This window comes from Ambystoma mexicanum, chromosome 8 (assembly GCF_040938575.1).
Source record: "Ambystoma mexicanum isolate Mex_15411 chromosome 8, UKY_AmexF1_1, whole genome shotgun sequence".
Taxonomy (NCBI): domain Eukaryota; kingdom Metazoa; phylum Chordata; class Amphibia; order Caudata; family Ambystomatidae; genus Ambystoma; species Ambystoma mexicanum.
The window spans coordinates 1,618,787,721-1,618,806,891 of record NC_090929.1 but is presented as its reverse complement, the minus strand read 5'-3'; the positions used below and the strand labels follow the sequence as shown (position 1 = coordinate 1,618,806,891).

General features: G+C 45.6%; 1 protein-coding gene across 20 annotated transcripts in view; it reads left to right on the top strand.

The window, feature by feature from the left end:
• The window catches only part of ABLIM1 (actin binding LIM protein 1), a 1,283,500-nt gene that overhangs the window by 1,219,189 nt on the left and 45,140 nt on the right, over positions 1-19,171 (top strand). For 12 of the 20 annotated variants that reach the window (XM_069611893.1, XM_069611883.1, XM_069611879.1 and 9 more), the window contains one exon: positions 14,167-14,271. The exons of the other annotated variants lie outside the window; for them this stretch is intronic. In XM_069611893.1, the coding sequence (XP_069467994.1) occupies positions 14,167-14,271 (105 nt within the window). The remainder of the gene's footprint in view (positions 1-14,166; positions 14,272-19,171) is intronic. 20 annotated transcript variants of the gene reach the window in all.

Below are 19,171 nucleotides of genomic sequence, written 5' to 3'. Positions count from 1 at the left end.
GTTCGGGACTCCGACGGTCTACCAGTGCTTATTGTGTAACACTTATTGTGTAACACTTCTGTACAGTATTTAGCTTTCAAACTCCCTACTGCTGTTGTGCTGAGTAGCATTCAGGTTTCCGACTGTAGACTAGTGCTCTAGTCTTGAGAGTGTGCAAGTCTTCCACCGTATGCCATTCCTCTGCTATGCCGTGCTCTGATCCCACATTGCCCAGCAATGATCTGCTGAGCTGCATTCAGGACACCCTCTGTCCAAAGTTCAGTATTCTTACTCTCCGCAAGCGCTCTAACATGTAGATCAGCAGCCTTCTTGGCAGTGTACAGGGCCCTTGTATCTTTCAGGGTGCTGCTGTGCAGTGTTACATTTCACACTGTCTAGTAAGGGCCTTTCATGCAGCAAGGTGTAAATGATGACACATACATTCCAAGAGTGCCTGCTGGGACAGTGCAAGACTATGCAAGGGTGTAATTTCTGCAGAGATTTTTCTGAATAAAATTGGAATGGCCTATGGAAAAAGATTTTCTGACAGGCACATGCCATTGAAATGCTATTAGGCATGGGCCAGAGTTGGTAGCATGTCGGGTTCACATGCCAACGTTCTTTATTGTTATGTTACCCATTTTAGTACTGAAGTAGAGCGCAATTGACACCAAAAGGCAACCTGGAGCTTAAAGACTGAGCAAGCACTATAAAAAAAAACAGGAAGAAAACTTAGAAGAGTAGAGTTTTAAAGACCCTTCTAAATTGCAGATGAGCGGCCTTAGAGCGAAGTGCAATAGGCAGGGCATTCCAAAGCCTGGCAGCCCTGACAGAAAATGAACGGCCACCGATTCTAGCAAATTTGAAGGTGACGTAGCAGATAGTCAAGCCGTGTCAGATAAAGGGAATTGCAATAATCAATCTGGCCAATGACCAAGGCAGAAACCACCAGAGCCCAAAGATGAAAAGGAATAAACTGCAAAACCTTCCTAAGTCTCTTCAGCTGGAAGTGACCATCCTGACACACAGAGCTGATCTGAGAAGACATCGAAAGAGAAGCAGACAAATTTACACCAATATTCTTAGCAACATGGGCAGCAACGGGGAAAGAACCAAATGAGGAGAGCCACAAAGACGAGGTCCAAGGGGATGTGACAGCAGCAAAGTCCACAACCATAACCTCAGACTTATCCCCATTCAGTTTAAGCCAATTGTCGCTCAGCCAGCACCCCACAGTCTGTAGGCAGTCTCTCAGCTGAGTGGCAGGGGCTAGATGGAGAAGGTCCAGCCGAACTAAGATCTGAGTATCATCAGCATAAGAGTAGCATCTGAAGCCATGGGAGCGGATGAGAGGGACTAGAGGTTGGATATAAATATTAAATAGGGTAGGAGATAGAGCAGAACCCTGTGGTGCCCCACACACCAAAGCAGAAATGGCAGAAAGAAAAGGATGCAGTGATAACAGCTACGAGCAATCAGAAAGAAAAGAGTGAAACCATGAAAGAACAGAGCTAGATAACCCAGCAGCAGAAAGATGACTGATCAAGATGGAGTAGTCGACAGTATCAAAAGTGGCAGAAAGATCCAGCAGGATCAATGTAGCCACTCCACACGGATCAGCAATTAGCGTTAAATCATCAAGCATTACAATCAAAACATTTATCATAACAAACAAAAAGATATTTACTTGGTTCTACTGGATTGCGCTCTGAGTACTGATATAATTTTTAAAGCATACATTACTATAATTAAGTTCATAAGTTTCTATTTTATTGTGCATAAATATCAAGAAATTATATCGTGCACTGTTCCATTTTAATCAGTGTTTTTCGGAGAACAAAATATTGTTTCCAACGCATGTTTCGTGTGCCTCTTGACTCTTCCTCGGGGTTACTTGGCTTAAATGATGTTAGTATTAGTCACTCATATAGTTTATTCTTTAGTAATATAATCCAATTCCCTTTGCAAGATTTCACTACTGTCTGCAGATATGTACTCTATATCCCATACATTACATGACTTATTACAGATAGCTTCATAAATGCACTTTCAATATATCCTAGGAGGTGATGTTCCTTCTTCTTCTCTTGAATTCCCTCAATATTTTGTTCACTCATGTTCTCTTGTGCATATCGTTTATCAACGTGTATATCTTGAAGGTATACTCAAACCTCCATCTATTTCTCACTAAATAAAAGTGTGTACGTGCAGCCTGTGTTCAGGCAGAAACCGCTTGTAAGCCGTGCATGCTCACTAGGCTTTTGGATCTGCACAGTGTAGAGTGGTGAGACACAGTTCCCCTTGTCCTTACAGCGACCCATGCTATCCGAGTAGACCTCTGTTTCAATGTGAGTGTAGACTTGCGCTCTGGCTGCAGTAGCTCTTATCCTTTGGTGGACTTCGGAGGCATTGCTATTGATACAAATGGTCTTTTTAGAGCTAGGTTTACCTTATCAAATGTGCAGTCTCTAGAAACATTGAACTATCCTCACTATTCACCAGTCACTCAGACTGAAAACGCAGACTGTCAGGAACCTGGTGAAGGAAACCGTGTGGATGTCTTGTATGCTGTCACATGTGGACAAAGCAAGTCACTCTGGACAATAGAGCTCCACCCAAAGACATAGCCCATGATGCAGTTCTAGTTTAGGCACATGCAAGATCTCAGGCTTCCTCGCAACCAGTGCAAGATCTCAGGCTTCGTTGCAACCAGTGCAAGATCTCTGGCTTCCTCGCAACCATTGCAAGATCTTGAGCTTTCTCGTACCAGTTCAAGATCTCAGGCTTCCTCACAACCAGTGCAAGATCTCAGGCTTCCTTGCAACCATTGCAAGATCTCTGGCTTCCTCGCAACCAGTGCAAGATCTCAGGCTTCCTTGCAACCATTGCAAGATCTCTGGCTTCCTCGCAACCAGTGCAAGATCTCAGGCTTCCTTGCAACCAGTGCAAGATCTAGGGCTTCCTCATACCAGTGCAAGATTGCAGGCTTCCTCGCAACCAGTGCAAGATCTCAGGCTTCCTCGCAACCAGTGCAAGATCTCAGGCTTTCTTTTTTTTTAATTTGTATATAATCATTATAGATTTTTTAACAAAATTTCGAAGTGCTAGTAGAACATCTCGCACTGTCCTGCGTGTCCTGAAGTACGAACAAAGTTCTAAAAGAAGGAAAAGAATTGATCCAAAGGTATCGGTGGAACATTGCATTAGATCTACGTCGGGAGGAGCACGTTAAGGATGTGTTTCATGATGTTTATTGTGGCTAACTGCCATGCCGATTTATCACCGTCCAGCAGTTTGTTCCAGCACGATTCTTCGTCTCGAAGGGTAACATTTGTGAAGATGTCCTTCAGGTATGTGCGGCGAATATCTGTCGTCGCAGGACAGTTCAAAAGTAGGTGGCGTATAGTTTCCTTGGCCGCAGCAGAATTGCAGAAACGGCAGCAGCTAGTCGGAGATAATTGTCTGATCGCCAGAATTTCGTTGGTTTCCAGAAGATTCAATCTGATTTTTAAAAAGTAATTTCGTGCTGATCTGTTTGGAAATAATTTCAAGTACGGTTGAATAGAGTCTAGTTTCTTGGAGAAGGGAGGAAGGTGGCTAGTAAGTTTGTACTTGATAGCAAGTTTGTTGGTGTCGATCCAGTCCAGTTCTTTGATTTCTTTGGTAACTCTGACTGGATTGGTGATTAGTTCTTCTGTGTTGCAGGCGACTGAGTCCAAGATGGTCAAGACTTTGGTTTCCCATCGAGCGAGCATTTGACAGCTACCAAGTCGAATTTCTTTGCCTATCAATTGATAAGCATATGGGGCATCTTTCTGTATGCACTTCCGATACAGCAAGACACTGTTACAGTCCGTAGTTGATTTTAACGAAGAGAGAGTTAGTTCACGTCTAATTAATGTTATCGGAGTTGTTTTTGGGAGACCAAGAACTGATCTCCAGAAAGTTGCTTCTAGTTTTGGCCACAATTCTGATGGAAGGATTGGCATTGCGTCGACGCCATATGTCAAGCATGGTATGACTTTCTTTTTGTAGAAGTCTCGTACAGGTATGATAGAGAATCTGCCGAATTTGATGTCAATTGCTTTCCCTTGTGTGGCCAGTTTGGTAGTTTTAGCGTCTAAGGCCTCTTGCATTGCTTTTTCTCTGTGTGAGCTGTCTAAGGTGACGCCAAGATATTTGAAGCTTGAGACTTTCTCGATAGTGGTCGAGCCTAGTTTTAGAGATAATGTGGCTTTCTTTTTTGCAAATTTCTCGATTACCATCATTTTTGTTTTTGATTCGTTAATTTCCAAATTGTTTGCCATCATGTATTGCTGTAGGTTTGTGAGTTGGCGTTGTAAGCCTATTGGGGTGTTGTCCAAAAGGATTAGGTCGTCAGCATAAAGTAGACGGCTGATCTGTTCTCCTCCAAGTTTAGGGGGAAAGGCTCGAACTGTTTTTTCAGATTCTTGAAAATCGCCTAGGTAGGACCAAAACAAGGCCGGGGCCAGAGGACAGCCCTGTTTAACACCTCTGGCCATTGTTATTTCTTCTGTTAGTGCTCCTTGCTGGTTAAGGCATACCCGCATGGAAGTGTCGGAGTAGAGAGCTCTGATTGGGTGGAGTATGTCCGGGGGACATTTCCATAGGGCGAGTTTCTTCCACAATCTGTCGCGATCTACTTTATCGAACGCCTGTGTTAGGTCGACGAAGATAATAAATAGACGCGGACGCCCCTCCAAGATTTTTCTTTTGAGAGCACTCAATATCAAGATGTTGGCGTTTGTCCCCAGGTTCTTTTTGAAGCCAGTTTGTAGCTTATCTTGGCACGAGGCTTTGTTGGCGCAAGCTGTGAAGTGTTTTAGTAGTAAGGACCCAAACATCTTGCCTATTGGGTCGAGGAGGGCTATAGGGCGGTAATTGACTGGGTCAGACCTGTTTCCTTTTTTGTAGATAGGCACTACATTTGCGCATGTCCACGATGGTGGGATGGATTTGGTGGTGGAAGAGCGTTTGAAGATTTGGCTCAAGAGAGGTGCCCAGACTTCGGGATGGGATTTCAAGTCGAGGTTCGTAATGCCGTCAGGTCCAGGAGCACGTGATGGTTTTAACTTTTTGATTAAAGCTACAATGTCTTCGATGTTGTCCAAGCAGATCCAAGAGGTGTCGTTGTTGTCCGTCAAGGGAGTTATGGTTGTAAGGCTCTTGAAAAGGGTTTGAAAGTGAGCTTCCCAAGCCAATTGGCCAATACCGTTCAGTTGACATGGCCGAGCACCTGGCGCTGTTGAGTGGAGCAAGGACCAGAAGTCTCTGGCGTGGTTGCCATTAATAGCCTTGAGGATGTCTTCCGCATCTTGTTGGTAGATCTTATGGCGGTGGCCCCTTAGCCAAGATTTGTAGTTTTTGACGGCAGCTTTGATAATGACGGAGGACTGTGGGAAGTCAAGTTTCCAAGCTTGTCTTTTTGTTTTTCTCAGCTCCCTCTTTTTTTCGGTGACTAGTTTGTCATAAGTATGTTTTTGATCTGATGTTGTTGACTTCCTTTTTCTTTGTGGGACTCTAAAAGGTGGTCAATAATGGCGTGTAGTCCACATCTGTCCTGGGAGATTGATTGCTGCAGTCTTTGTACAGGGCTGTTATGGTTGTTATTGCCTTTTCAGTTATCCTGAGTCTTGTTCCTTGCGTGGTGACTTGGATGTCTGCGATCATGGTGTGGTTAGTCGGTGAGTTTATGGACCAAGTAGTTTCAAGAAGGTTATGATGGCTTTCCCTTGCTTTGATCACTTTGAAAGAATTGATATGAGGTAATAAAGAACGTGATACAAGGATGTGATCAATTGTGGAGTTTGAGTTCGCTCTTTCCCAAGTTGGTAGTCTGTTTGGGTCGGAGAAGACTTGATCCAAGTTGTCAAAAGATCTGGAATTCATAAGGTTTTGCCATTTGGTTGACCTCTGGTCAGTTGGTAGTTTTTTCAATTTGAGTCCCTTTGCATTCATAGGGGATTGACAGTTGATGTTGAGGTCACCACATAGAACTACATGGTCCGGTTGGTGTGTGACTTGCACCCAATCCAACTCTTGTTCAATTGTGTTGATAAATTTCGCACATTCAATGGTAGCTGGGTTCCAATAGATAGTGACGGTTATTAATGTCTTCGTCAGTATTTTGTTCGATTCTCTATCTCTTGTAATCCAGTTTAGCTTTACCATCAGCATGAAGTGATTTTCTTTTAGCTTTTGTGAATTGATTAGGCCTCGTCCACTGCGGATCGCGATAAGAAGGCCCGCTGTTGGACGGCCTAGAGGGCCCTTCTTGGCCAGCACTGTATGAATCTCATAACCGTGAAGGACTGGAGGGTGAAGAAGCCAGGTCTCCTGTAGACAGATAATATCGTAGTTTGTTAAGTCTGTGGAACCTGGTGCTGTAAGGTGAAGGAAACCTCGAGTGTTCCATGAGCACATTTTTATTTGGTCTTGGACGTTTGGGTTCCGACAGTCTGATGTGTTGCTGTAGATCGTTTTCTCGAATGGCTATTTTTGTTGGTTTAACTTTAGGGCTTTCGGCAACCATGACCAAAGGGAGTGCAGAGACGAGCTTGAGGGTGGAATTGTTTCCGCAGGGTAGGACACGTTCTGGACTATCCTTTGAAGCTTTAGTCCTTCTTTTGAATGTTTGTGTCTGGCGAGCGACTTGGAAGCTTTAGTTATCTTGAACGTTGGGTTTAAGTTATCAGAACTTTTAGCAGGCCGAGTGATTTCTTGTTTCTGGGCCGTTTTGCTGGTGCTCGGTTTTTGGTCCGGAACGGTAGTGTTGGTTGATTTTTTTGGGGAAGAAGTTTTTGGCGTGAAGGTCGAGGATGCTCAATTGCTTTTGTGGACTCCTGGGGATCTTTGATTTTCCGATGATTGCATGTTTTGATTTCTCTCAAGGATTCAGTAAGGTCGTAGCCCATTATTAGAAGTTCCTCCAGGGCAGATTTTAGGACGTTGTTAGTTGTTTGTGATGCTATATATAGATGTGAAATCGCCCTGGAACCCTGATGGCTCGGGTCGACAATCTGAAGGTCGGCTGACTTCACTGAACGGAGTTTCGGGATGTAACTGAATAAATCGATAACTGCTCTTCTATTTAATATCACTTCATCGTAGTTCCCAGGAATCTGCTCTAGTTTCAGTATCCATCGTATTTGAGGTTTTGAATGGTATTTGGCAGTTTTTGATTTGAAAGTCGTCCTCGGGACTTCCTTTGTGGGGACTCTTGATGGAGATTTCTTTTTCTGGACTTTTGGCCGGTAAGTATGAGGGCTGCTATGCGATCTGTGGGTCTGTCTTGCTAGCTGCCGATGAGAGTGATTATCGCGTTTTTCTCTCTCTTGTTTTTGTTGGTTGAGTTTGGGTGCTACCGAGGACTCTCCGGGTAAATGGACTTTTGAGTTGTGGTTGGTCGTAATCACTCGCAGTCTTCGTTCTTCAAGGGTGAGGAAAGGGGATTCTGTGATCTCCATTTCTTTATTGAAGTTTCTTTGTGATGATGCAAGAATTGTGGTGGAGTCATGTATTTCTTGTAAATCCTGATTAGAAATTGTTGATTGGTCTGTGATGTGTTGCATAATGTTCATCATGTCCTCGTTGTTCAAGAAGGCTTCTACCCCTCTAGGGGAATGATTAAGTGTCTCATGTTCGACCCTACTAGCCTCCCGGGTGTCTTTTGCTTTCCCTTTCAGTTTAGACGGGATTGTGGAGCCCTTTTGGGTGGCTATGACTTTTGAACTTGCTGGATCTGGTTGCTGGAAGATTGGTTCTAGTGAGACTGATCCTTTTCGTTTGAGGTTGACTTCTATCACTCCTTTTGGCGACCTGATTTTTTCTGTCAAGAGAGTTGATGAGACAGTTAGATCAATAAATGGAAGAGTTTGTGTGCCTTCTGAGTTTGTTTGTGGCCTGTCCTGGGGAGTAAGACACATGGATGAAACCGGTTTTTGAGATAGTGACGTAGATGGATCTTGGGTTGATTTGTTCTCGGCTGCAAGAATCTTTGCTTCTAGGGCAGTAATATAACCCTCCAGAAAAATTAATTTGTTCAGCATTGAAGTTTGAATCGATGTGTGATCTTTCATCGTATCTCCGATTGTTTCGTGCAGTTTGACAAATGGGTTGAGGGCTATCGATAATGCTGACATCAAAGTGCAGGTGTCAAGCTTTTTTGACTGTGAATCGTTCGAAGGAGTATGACAGTGCGGGGTTGGTCTGCCTCTCGTAGGAGATGGTGGTCGTGTGATTGGCATAGTTACAGCTGATAGTCTTCTGGGGGGTGGTCTGAGGAGTGTCTTCTTTGATTATTGTAGTTGTCTAAGTTTGAGTAAAAGGAGTCTAAGGTTTTCTCAAACTGGAGTCTGTTTTTTGATTTTGCAGGATACTTGCTTCCAAGGTCTTTGTCTAGGGTTTGTGGAGTGGGTCTGTGAGACTCTCCTAATGACGGTGGTGAGGTCTCGAGTGCCTGTTCTTTGTAATTGATACTGCCACTTGGTCGATGTGTTGATTCGCAGTCGAGCGACAGGTCTTGTGGCAAAGGTTGAATGGGGCCGATTAGGGCAGAGCCGACTTGCTTCGGTGACGTCGGAGTATTCGGAAGAGGTGTGGGACTCTCTGCCTCGACTTGCTCTTGGATGTGAGTCTGTGATTGATTCTGTACTCCCTGATCGATGATAATAGGGGTTTGTTGGGGAGACAGGATAGAAGTTGAGATTGGAGGCTTTGCAATGTTGGCACTTGACGAAGAAGGTGTATAGATGGGTGTTGGTGGTAGAGCCGGGTTTCGAGCGTGCTGGACCTCCAGTTCTTCCGACGTAATTTGTGGGATTAATGAAGTCACTTGGCCTGAAAAGTGCCATTTTGTCAGGTCTATATTGGGGGCTGGCCTATTATCTTCTTTTGCAAAGGAAAAAGAAGATTTTCGTTGGGCTTGTATCAGCCTGCGATGTTTACTCGGTGGTGTAATTGCGTCGGCTGCCTCGAGGATTTCAGCGTCTGTCAGTTCTTCACACTTCTCTTGAATGCCTTTAAAGCGCTTATGGAAAAAGTCTGATAGTAATTTCAGGGGGCGTTGAGGTTTTTTGCAGCCCTTTCTTGTTCCTTTGGGGCCTGCCCGAGGTGTTTTGGTGGAATTGGCCTGTTTAGGTAAGGATTTGGCATAGCTCGTGGGTTTCACTTGTTTAGTTGATGGGTCTGAGAAAGGGTTTTTCTTGGTTAGATCGTCAAGGGGCCGAGGTCTCTTTTTTTAAATGTTTTCAGGTGATGTTGCCGTGGTTTCCTGAGGCAGAGATAGGCTTGATAGAGTCATCACTGTTTCTTCTTGATTTGAATTGTCTGGTGGCAGGTTGGAAGTATTTTCGCTGTGAAGTGTTGCTATTGCCGTAACTACGGCAATAGGTGGCGCTGCAGTAGATTCAGTTTCGGTTTCGTTTGCAGGAGTCGGTGTCACGCCAGCGGCTCCTGGCCCACTCGAGTGCTCCTGCTCTTTCTCCTCGGGACATGGTCTCCCAGAGGGACCAGGTAGCGAGACCTCTCTCCCCCCCGATGGGAGGACAGACGAGTCACCTTCTGCGGCGGTCTCTTCCGGTTCCACTGTTCCCATCCCGGGCCTCTCCTGCCTCGGTGCCGCCTGCCCGCTCAACGCTGTCTCCCCTCCGGGAGACCGCAGAGCTGTGGCCGCGGCGGCGATCAAGCCGTCCAGGACCTGCAAAGCATCAGGAAGCGCGGGCTCAGGACTCAAAGCGGTCCCTCCTCCGGAGGGCCGCTGAGCGCCGGCAGCATCTGGAATAGCCAAAACACGCCCCAATGGAAGGCCTGGCAGCACGGCCAGAGAACTCAACGCGGCGCCCCCCTTGGGATGCTGCGAAGCTCCGGGAAGTGTCGACCCGGCATGCAGGGGGACGGCGATCACTGCAGGCACGGAGGTCGGAGGAGGTTCAGTGCCGCAAGCACCCGAGGTTGCGACATTTTCCTCAGGTAAGTCAGCTTCATGTTGATATGATGAATGATTATTGTTGGTGAAGCGAAAAAGCTTTTCAGTGTCTTTTTTGTGAGGGACTCGAGCGTTAGCAGCACAATGTCCTTTTCCCAGGTGTACTGGTGTGTCGAGCACTGGACTCGATTGGATATGCCGAACGGCTGTTGCTTCAGTAGGAGTCAAAGGAGGATGATTGAAAGTCTGTGTGAGGGGTGCAATTGTGTTTTTGGACAACAACTTTGCGTTACTTCTTAGACAGCGGCTTGTAGAATCTTCTGGGTCCAAAAGCTGTATCGTAGATGGTGAAAGGACGGCTGAGCCCGTCTTGCCTGGCATGACTGCAAGATTGCCACTCACCGCCACTCTGCGTCCGCTCCGCGGAGTAAATGAGGCTTTGTAGTGTTGGGTGTAGCAGGAAACACACCTCCAACAATAGAGCTGAAGAAAAGACTGGTGGTGGGAGACTGCAAGACTGCCACTCACCGCCACTCCGCGTCTGCTCCGCAGAGTAAATGAGGCTTTTCTCAGGTCTCAGGCTTTCTCGCAACCAGTACAAGATCTCGGCCTTCCTCGCAACTAGTGCAGGATCTCGAGCTTCCTCGCACCAGTGCAAGATCTCAGGCTTCCTCGCAACCAGTGCAAGATCTTAGGCTTCCTTGCAACCAATGCAAAATCTCAGGCTTCCTCACAACCATTGCAAGATCTCGGGCTTCCTCGCAACCAGTGCAAGATTTCGGGCTTCCTCGCAATCAGTGCAAGATCTAGAGCTTCCTCATACCAGTGCAAGATCTCCGGCTTCCTCACAACCAGTGCAAGATCTCAGGCTTCCTCACAACCAGTGCAAGATCTCAGGCTTCCTCACAACCATTGCAAGATCCCAGGCTTCCTCGCAACCAGTGCAAGATCTCGGGCTTCCTCACAATCAGTGCAAGATCTCAGGCTTCCTCACAACCAGTGCAAGATCTCAGGCTTTCTGCTTCCTCATAGCAGTGCAAGATCTCAGGCTTCCTTGCAACCAGTGCAAGATCTCAGGCTTCCTTGCAACCAGTGCAAGATCTCGGGCTTCCTCATACCAGTGCAAGATTGCAGGCTTCCTTGCAACCAGTGCGAGATCTCAGGCTTCCCCGCAACCAGTGCAAGATCTCATGCTTTCTCGCAACCAGTACAAGAACTCGGGCTTCCTCACAACCAGTGCAAGATCTCAGGCTTCCTTGCAACCAGTGCGAGATCTCAGGCTTCCTCGCAACCAGTGCAAGATCTCAGGCTTCCTTGCAACCAGTGCAAGATCTCATGCTTCCTCACAACCAGTGCAAGATCTCAGGCTTCCTCGCAACCAGTGCAAGATCTCAGGCTTCCTCACAACCAGTGCAAGATTTTGCTAGACTCCACCGAATTCACTGATGGTGTATTATTCCAATGCAAAACCAGAGGGTTCCAATAGGTGCCTCACAAATGGGGGCTGTGGTTTGTCTCTTTTTTTAATGACACTGATTACTGTAAAGTAGTGGCTTCCAGTCACTGACTCTTGACAACAATGACTTTCAGACGTCAGGTGACCTTTGCTTGGCAATTAATGCTCACTGCATTCAGGGATTCTAGTTTCTCATTGTAGGTTTTCATCCCCCTCCTTTTTAAAGGTACTGTATGTTTTGCAAAAGCATGTATCAGAAGTACATGCCAGTGGTAGAAGTATACCAAAAAAAGTAGTGCAACTGTGGTCTCGGCAGGGGAGAGGGTAAGCGGAAACATAGCGCAACATGTGACAAGGTGTTGCGGCCGGGGCATTGCAATAGTCCAAGTATTTAGTAACTAAGGCTCCTATTATAACTTTACACTTGCACAGGGACATGAATGGACAAATCCTCTGTATAGAATGGTGAATACCGTTGTAAAAAGTAGAGGAATGGTAAACTGAAAAAAAATAAAAGTAGTGGAACTCTGCTCCTGAACGTTCCTGCTCACTTCGATCACAGCAGTCTGTCTTGACTAATATTTACTATAATATTCCAGTGATCCTCCAGCTGTTTTGGCCTACGACTCCCATGATCCCACACCATTGAATGCAGTGGAAAGGGCTGATGGGAGTTGTAAGCCAAAACATCCATAGGGCCGCAGGTTGTCAACCACTGCTCTACCCTGTTTATTTTAGAGGGAGCTTTAATGACGGATTGGTCTTGCTACATCCTGGCATCATGGCTGGTCTGTGCAGGTTTAGTCTTCCCACAGTAGCCCTGCATGTCCCGTCTTTGGGTTCCCAGCAGCAGCTCTGGATTGTGGAGGCGAACTGGCCTACAAGAAGTGCAGAAGATTTAAAGACAGACCAGGAAAGCTGGGGATAGGTCTTTTCAGCAGTGTAAATGTAACCCTGCCTTGGCGGTAACTACAAAACATGGTGATGGCCGTTAATTAAGCAATAAGCCCCGAGCAGGGTTGGCATTACCACTTCAGGTAATGTCTCGGGGCACATAGTTACAGGCCAGAGCGAAGCGAGGGCCGTAACGAAGGCCCTGGGACAATACCAGAAGTGGTAATGCCCTCCCCCTGTGAAGGGCTTATTTCTCTTAGTACCCTGGCCCTTAAGACCAGGAGTACTAAAAGCATTTCAGAACAGAAAAAAAACAAAGTAAAAAAAAATTGCAGCAAGGAAGGGAAAACAAAGCCTGTTTTCCCTTTCCATGGTGGCCATTGAAAATAAGTGAAAATAAGTAAACAAACAAAATGGCCACCGTGGAAAGGGAGAAGGGGCTAGTCTCTTCTCCCTTTCCATGGTGGCAATTCAAAAAATAGGTAAAAAAGTAAACAAAAAAAATTCCTGCCATGGAAAGGAGAGAAGGGAGTACGTGTAGTCCCTTCTTCCTTTCCATGACGGCCTGTCGCAGATCAGGAGTGGACGCGCTGGGGACAGAAGTGGTCTCAGCACGTCCACCCCCGATATGGCAGAAATGAAGGTAAGTGGGGTTGGGAGGGCGGGGAGGGAATTCTGTGGATGGGGGGAGGGGCAAGGGAAAGCCTTACCTTATTCCCCAGAGAGGGGAGATGGCAGCCACCAGTCCTGAGGAGGCTCAGGGCGGCGAGATTACTGTCTGGTAACGCCTGTGTTCTGAGCCTCCACATTTTCTGATAGGCCGCTACACCCCCCTCGCCGGGTACTAAATGATGGAAGGTGTGTTTGTGTGTGTGTGTGCGTGTGTACCTATTTCTCGCTTAGGTCCCCATGCCTTTCAGATAGTATCTTTCGAATACTTCTTAACTCAAAAAAAGCTCTGCTCGTTTGAACTTGGCTCTCCATATACTATCCTGGCTAAGGTGGATTTTGTTGGGATTGTGCCATGTGGAGATCGGGTAGATAATAGCCCTCATCGATTCAGGCTGCAGGACCAAATCCCTTATTGCATTGAATTTCCTGCCAGCTGTGGATCTGCCAAGCCTGGCAATGGAGTGCTCTGTTCTAATCTCTGGCGGGGCCGCGCGTTCCGCCTCTAGCGCTCACTCCAGACTCTCCTGCCTCTATCCCTCCATGATTTTCTTTAGGTGTGTCCATCACCTTCTTTTTCTAAAAAATAGCATGCCAGCCATTTAAAAAAAAGCACCATGGATGCAGGGTTCATTTTAGCCTCACACCCCAACTGTGCAAGGAAGTAACATATTGCAAGCCACCTTTCACCATCAATGTGGCGCCTGCGTCCACCACTTCCCCCTCACTGCACCCACGTCCCACCCGACCATAGACCCCTGAGTGACCTCTTATTGGGAGTCAGTGACACAGTGCCCACCCTGTGTGTAAATTGTATCTGCACAAATCTGAACATTCCCCCCCACCCCCCCCCCCACAGAAGCTCAAATAGGCCCTGTATTGATGGTGCTTCAACTACTGTAACCTGTGCTGACCTCACACGATACTGTGCCACCCAAATACCCTGCCATGCTGGCAGTACCCCATGCATGCGCCTTATGACAAAAGCTCTCCTGTGCCAACCTGTACACCCTGTTCTCCTTTACCTGTAACTTTGATTGTTGTGAAGTGGAAACCAACCTGCGCTAGCAAACATTTGCGGCCTAACTCTCGTTTTTCCTTTCTTGCTGTGTTTTGCTTGCCTTGTGTACTGTTCATTGTTCCTGCTCGCTTTGTGACTTGCTTTCCTCTTTCTCATGTTGTCCCCCACCCCTTTCCTCCTTCGCCATTCTTCTCCTTGGAGGCAATGAGCCGCCCAGCGGTCGCAACTCCCCTCTCCCTTGTCGGCCAGAAAGCCGCCCTGTCACTCCGACTTACGCCCAGGTCCCTAAGCATTTCCATGTGCCAGGTAGGAGCTGGTCCCGCGGCGGACTCCGTGTCCTGTCCTGTCCGAGTGTAGACTGTAGTAGTGTCTTGTCTCGTTATGTCTCATTACGTCATGCCGTCCCGCCGGGGAATGCAGCATTGCACCTGTTCGACCAGAAGGGGGTTGCACACTCTGTTGGTATTGCACGCGCTGGTATGTCATTGCAAATGCAGTTATTGTCCGTATGTTATCGACACTCCTCGTGAGTTTGGGCTGCCACTGTTCAAAGCCTCCTTGCTACAAGATGTTGCAATCGCTGACATTTCGCAATGATGTTGTATAAACATAACAGTTACATAAACAGTTATTTCCCTCTGGGGTGTTGCTTAGATTAGCCACCATGTTTCTGTCCACAGATCTAATGCACACATTTATTTCACAGGGGATTCATATAACTTTTTTCTTTAGAGGTAATGCACACCGTTTTATCCTCAAAGGTACTGCGCCAGATGTTGTTCACAGATATTTCTCACAGCTTTTCTCTTCAGAGGTAAATGCACATTATTGTATCCTCAAAGGTAATTTATCGGTTTTGTCCTCAGAGGTGTTTCACAGGTTTGACCTTCAGAGTAATGCACACCATTGAATCCTCAAAGGTAATGCACAGGTTTTGTCCTCAGAGATTTCACACAGCTTTGATCTTCAGAGCAATGCACACAATTGAATCCTCAAAGGTAATGCACAGGTTTTATCCTTGGAGATTTCTCACAGCTTTGATCTTCAGAGCAATGCACACCATTGAATCCTTAAAGGTAATGCACAGGTTTTGTCCTCAGAGATTTCGCACAGCTTTGATCTTCAGAGCAATGCACACCATTGAATCCTCAAAGGTAATGCACAGGTTTTGTCCTCGGAGATTTCTCACAGCTTTGATCTTCAGAGCAATGCACACCATTGATTCCTCAAAGGAAATGCACAGGGTTTGTCCTCAGACATTTCTCACAGCTTTGATCTTCAGAGCAATGGCCACCATTGATACCTCAAAGGTAATGCACAGGTTTTGTCCTCTGAGGCATCCCACTTCTTTTTTCTTCGAAGGTAATGCACAGCGTTTCATTTTTAAAGTGAATCCACTGAGTTTGTCATTGGAGATGTTTTGCAACGTGTACATTTAGAGGCAATGCACACAGTTTTTTCCTCTGTGTTAATCCCCAGTGTTGGTCCTCAGTAGTCTTCCTCAATTGCTTTTATCAGACATTATAGTACTTTTCATCCACACAGCAAATTCCACAAGTTTCTTTCCTGCGAGGTAATCCACAGTTTGTAGCTACCGATGTATCTCATAGTTGGCCGTCAGAGGTATTCTACAAAGTATTCTTCTTAAAAGATAGCCCACACATTATTTGTCCTCAGATATATTAGAACTGTTTTGGCCTTCAAGGTATTCCACAGTTTGTGTCCTCTAAAATATTCCACAGTTTCTGCCCTACAGGTAGTCCATACGTTTTGTTTCCTCGTAGATATTCGACAGTTTCTGTCCTCAGAGGTTTTACACAGTGTTGGCCCTTGGGATCTTTATTCCACAAAGTGTCTTCCCTATGAGGTGTCCCACACTGTTTTTCCCCCATGGAGAAATCCCACACAGTCTTCCCTCAGAGGTTATCTGAAAGATTTTTCCATACAGATATACCAAGTGATTTTCCTCTGCATTGTTCTAGACCCCTGAGGTAATCCATGTTGCGCCCATTAGGCAGGTAGTTTGACACGCTGTATCATGGTGGGAAGGATGGTAGTGTTAAGGCCCTCACTGCTGGTCTCCTACCCCTCTCTGTCATCCCCTCTTCCTTTCTTGAATGTGCGACTATTCAACTCCTCCCTCCGGCTCCTTTCACGGCTCCGGCTCACGATTGAGCCCTTGATTGGCTCAAGTCCTTCTTCCCTGATCTGACCCTTGTCCTTAGGTCACTTTCTACTGGCATTCCCAGTGTCATGCTGGGGGGACTATAAACTCCCCCACCCCTCTATAGCCAACTGCCTTGAACTTAACTCTCTCCTATGTGACCACTCCCTACACAACCTGCCTGCCCACGCTTGTGGGAACTCTCTTGACCTTGTCTTTCCCTCTAATTCACTCTCCTTCTCTGACCTCTCCACTGACCCCTCACCCTCTGATCACTTCATTGTTCACTTTAACATCTCGGTCACTCCACCTTCTACTGCTCACCTCCCTCTCCAATGACTAAGAGGACTTTCAGGCAGGACTCTCCTTTCCCTTATGTTGATGAAGATCAGCCTCCTGTCTCTCTCCCCTGTTCATGCTTCTTGCATTGACTGTGCTTTCTTTGATGTTAACAATGCCCTTAGCACTCGCTTTGATCAACAATCTCCTCCATTTCCAAGCACCCCTACAATCTTGTATCTGCGCTCCAAGCTTTTGATCATACCTCCCAACTTTTTCAACCTCAGTACGTTCCCTCTAAAATTCATGAAACTCTACCAACCTTCCTCTCTCCCTCTTGCCAACCCTCCTTACGTTCAACACCTCAACCGCTACCTCTTCGACTCTTCACTTCTTCTCCACTACCTCTCCTGTTGAATTAGCTCCCATCCTTCTCAGTACCAACCCATCTCACGCTCGTATTAACTCATTTTTTCCCCAAATGGCCAAAGACTTAGGGCCTCATTACAACCCAGGCGTTAAGGGTTTAACGGCGCCGTCGGCGCTGTTAACCCTTAACGCCTGATTACCATTTTAACGCCGGCTTTTAGCAGGTGTTAAAATGCAAGGCGCTAACCCGCCTTGGTGCTAATTACGGCACCGTAATTTATGGTGCCGTAATTAGCGCCTTCCCCACTCCCATTATGCCCTATGGGGCAAAAATGGGAATGGGGAAGGGTAAATGGGGAATGGGGATTTACCGCCCCACTCACCTTGGAATGGGGCGGTAAATCCACCATCCGCCATGGTGAAGTAGGGAATTTACCGCCTGGGTTGTAATGAGGCCCTTAGACTCGATCAACGACTCTTCTCTGTCAGAGTTCCTTATCCTCTCTCCCTCCGTTTCAAGGGGCGCAAGCCCTAACTGTAAACCTTATCCTTGTTACCTCTACCTTTGGAAAACAAATGGACTATTAATACTCTAACTTTCAACAATTATTCCTCTGTGAGTCAATCGCCACCCAAGAGTTGCATTTTCTCCAAATGCTGATGTATTTGTCATAATCCTGTTTTCAAACAGGAGTGAGACGAATGCAGGATATTTTGCAGACTGTCCCACCAGGCCAAGGAGGCCATTACAAGTCTACGAGTGATCTTAAGCCCAAACCCTGTCTAGCAGTCTTCCCTCAACCTCAAGCAAAAGGATTCTACTGCACATAGTTGCCACATTGAAATGCAAGTACACATAAAAGAAAGATCATTTTCCCCTCACCCCCTTCTATCAATACCAGAAATCTATCATCCAATGTATGATGTAACAGCGCTTCGATGCCCATGAGTTCAGTGCCCTTCATAAATGTAAAAAATAAATAAATAAAATATTTTTGGCAGATAGGAAAATGGAAAGAAATTTGACACTGAGACATAGTTGATGCCCAGCTATTGCTGCATGACATTGGGAGGGCGTACTCCATCCAATCAGATGTAGACATACCTGTACCAGCCTTGACGTTATGAACCAATAAAAACATGAAATGCTGCTCTGCCTCCACGCGGCTTAACTTTAGCATATTTAATTGAAGAACTCCTGATGAGTTCAGAGCAGCCCAGATGGCTCTTCTAATCATAACTTAATTTTATCCCTCCAAGATATCTAATGCAGCATACATGTCAATGTGATTTCTTGCATCCGTGTATATCTTTATTTCAGTTTGAATCTACCTAGAGGCAGAAATATCTAAATGTGCAGCCTGTTTCCGAAGCACATCTTCAGGAAATACGTCTGTAAATGTATTTATAAAATGAGCTATCACTTAATTTTGTAAGCACCCCAGCCACAATGTTAAGTAAAACAATGTTACACCAATGATAACAGGCGTACCAGCTCTTGGATTTATGTAATGTATGTGAAGGCGGTCAGCAGCGCAACTTCATCTTTACATGCGTTATTTTAAACAATAGTCCATTTTCAATATCTGTTATGACCGGAATAAATGATAGGTCCGTTTTTCATGTCAATGTCTAGAGCATCCAGACTATTAATGCATTGTTGAACGGGAACTCCTAGCTGAAGGCCCAAGGAATTAAAAGGGAAAAAAAGACTATCTAAATCAAAATTCATAAAGAAAATGGACCCAAAACATCAAGCTGTTTCTGCAAAACAGAACCTTTTAAATAAAATGCGTTCCCTCCAAGATATCTAATGCAGCATACATGTCAATGTGATTTCTTGCATCCGTGTATATCTTTATTTCAGTTTGAATCTACCTAGAGGCAGAAATATCTAAATGTGCAGCCTGTTTCCGAAGCACATCTTCAGGAAATACGTCTGTAAATGTATTTATAAAATGAGCTATCACTTAATTTTGTAAGCACCCCAGCCACAATGTTAAGTAAAACAATGTTACACCAATGATAACAGGCGTACCAGCTCTTGGATTTATGTAATGTATGTGAAGGCGGTCAGCAGCGCAACTTCATCTTTACATGCGTTATTTTAAACAATAGTCCATTTTCAATATCTGTTATGACCGGAATAAATGATAGGTCCGTTTTTCATGTCAATGTCTAGAGCATCCAGACTATTAATGCATTGTTGAACGGGAACTCCTAGCTGAAGGCCCAAGGAATTAAAAGGGAAAAAAAGACTATCTAAATCAAAATTCATAAAGAAAATGGACCCAAAACATCAAGCTGTTTCTGCAAAACAGAACCTTTTAAATAAAATGCGTTCCCACAAGTCTGTATCAATAAATAAATAAATAATTCTGATATGACCCACAT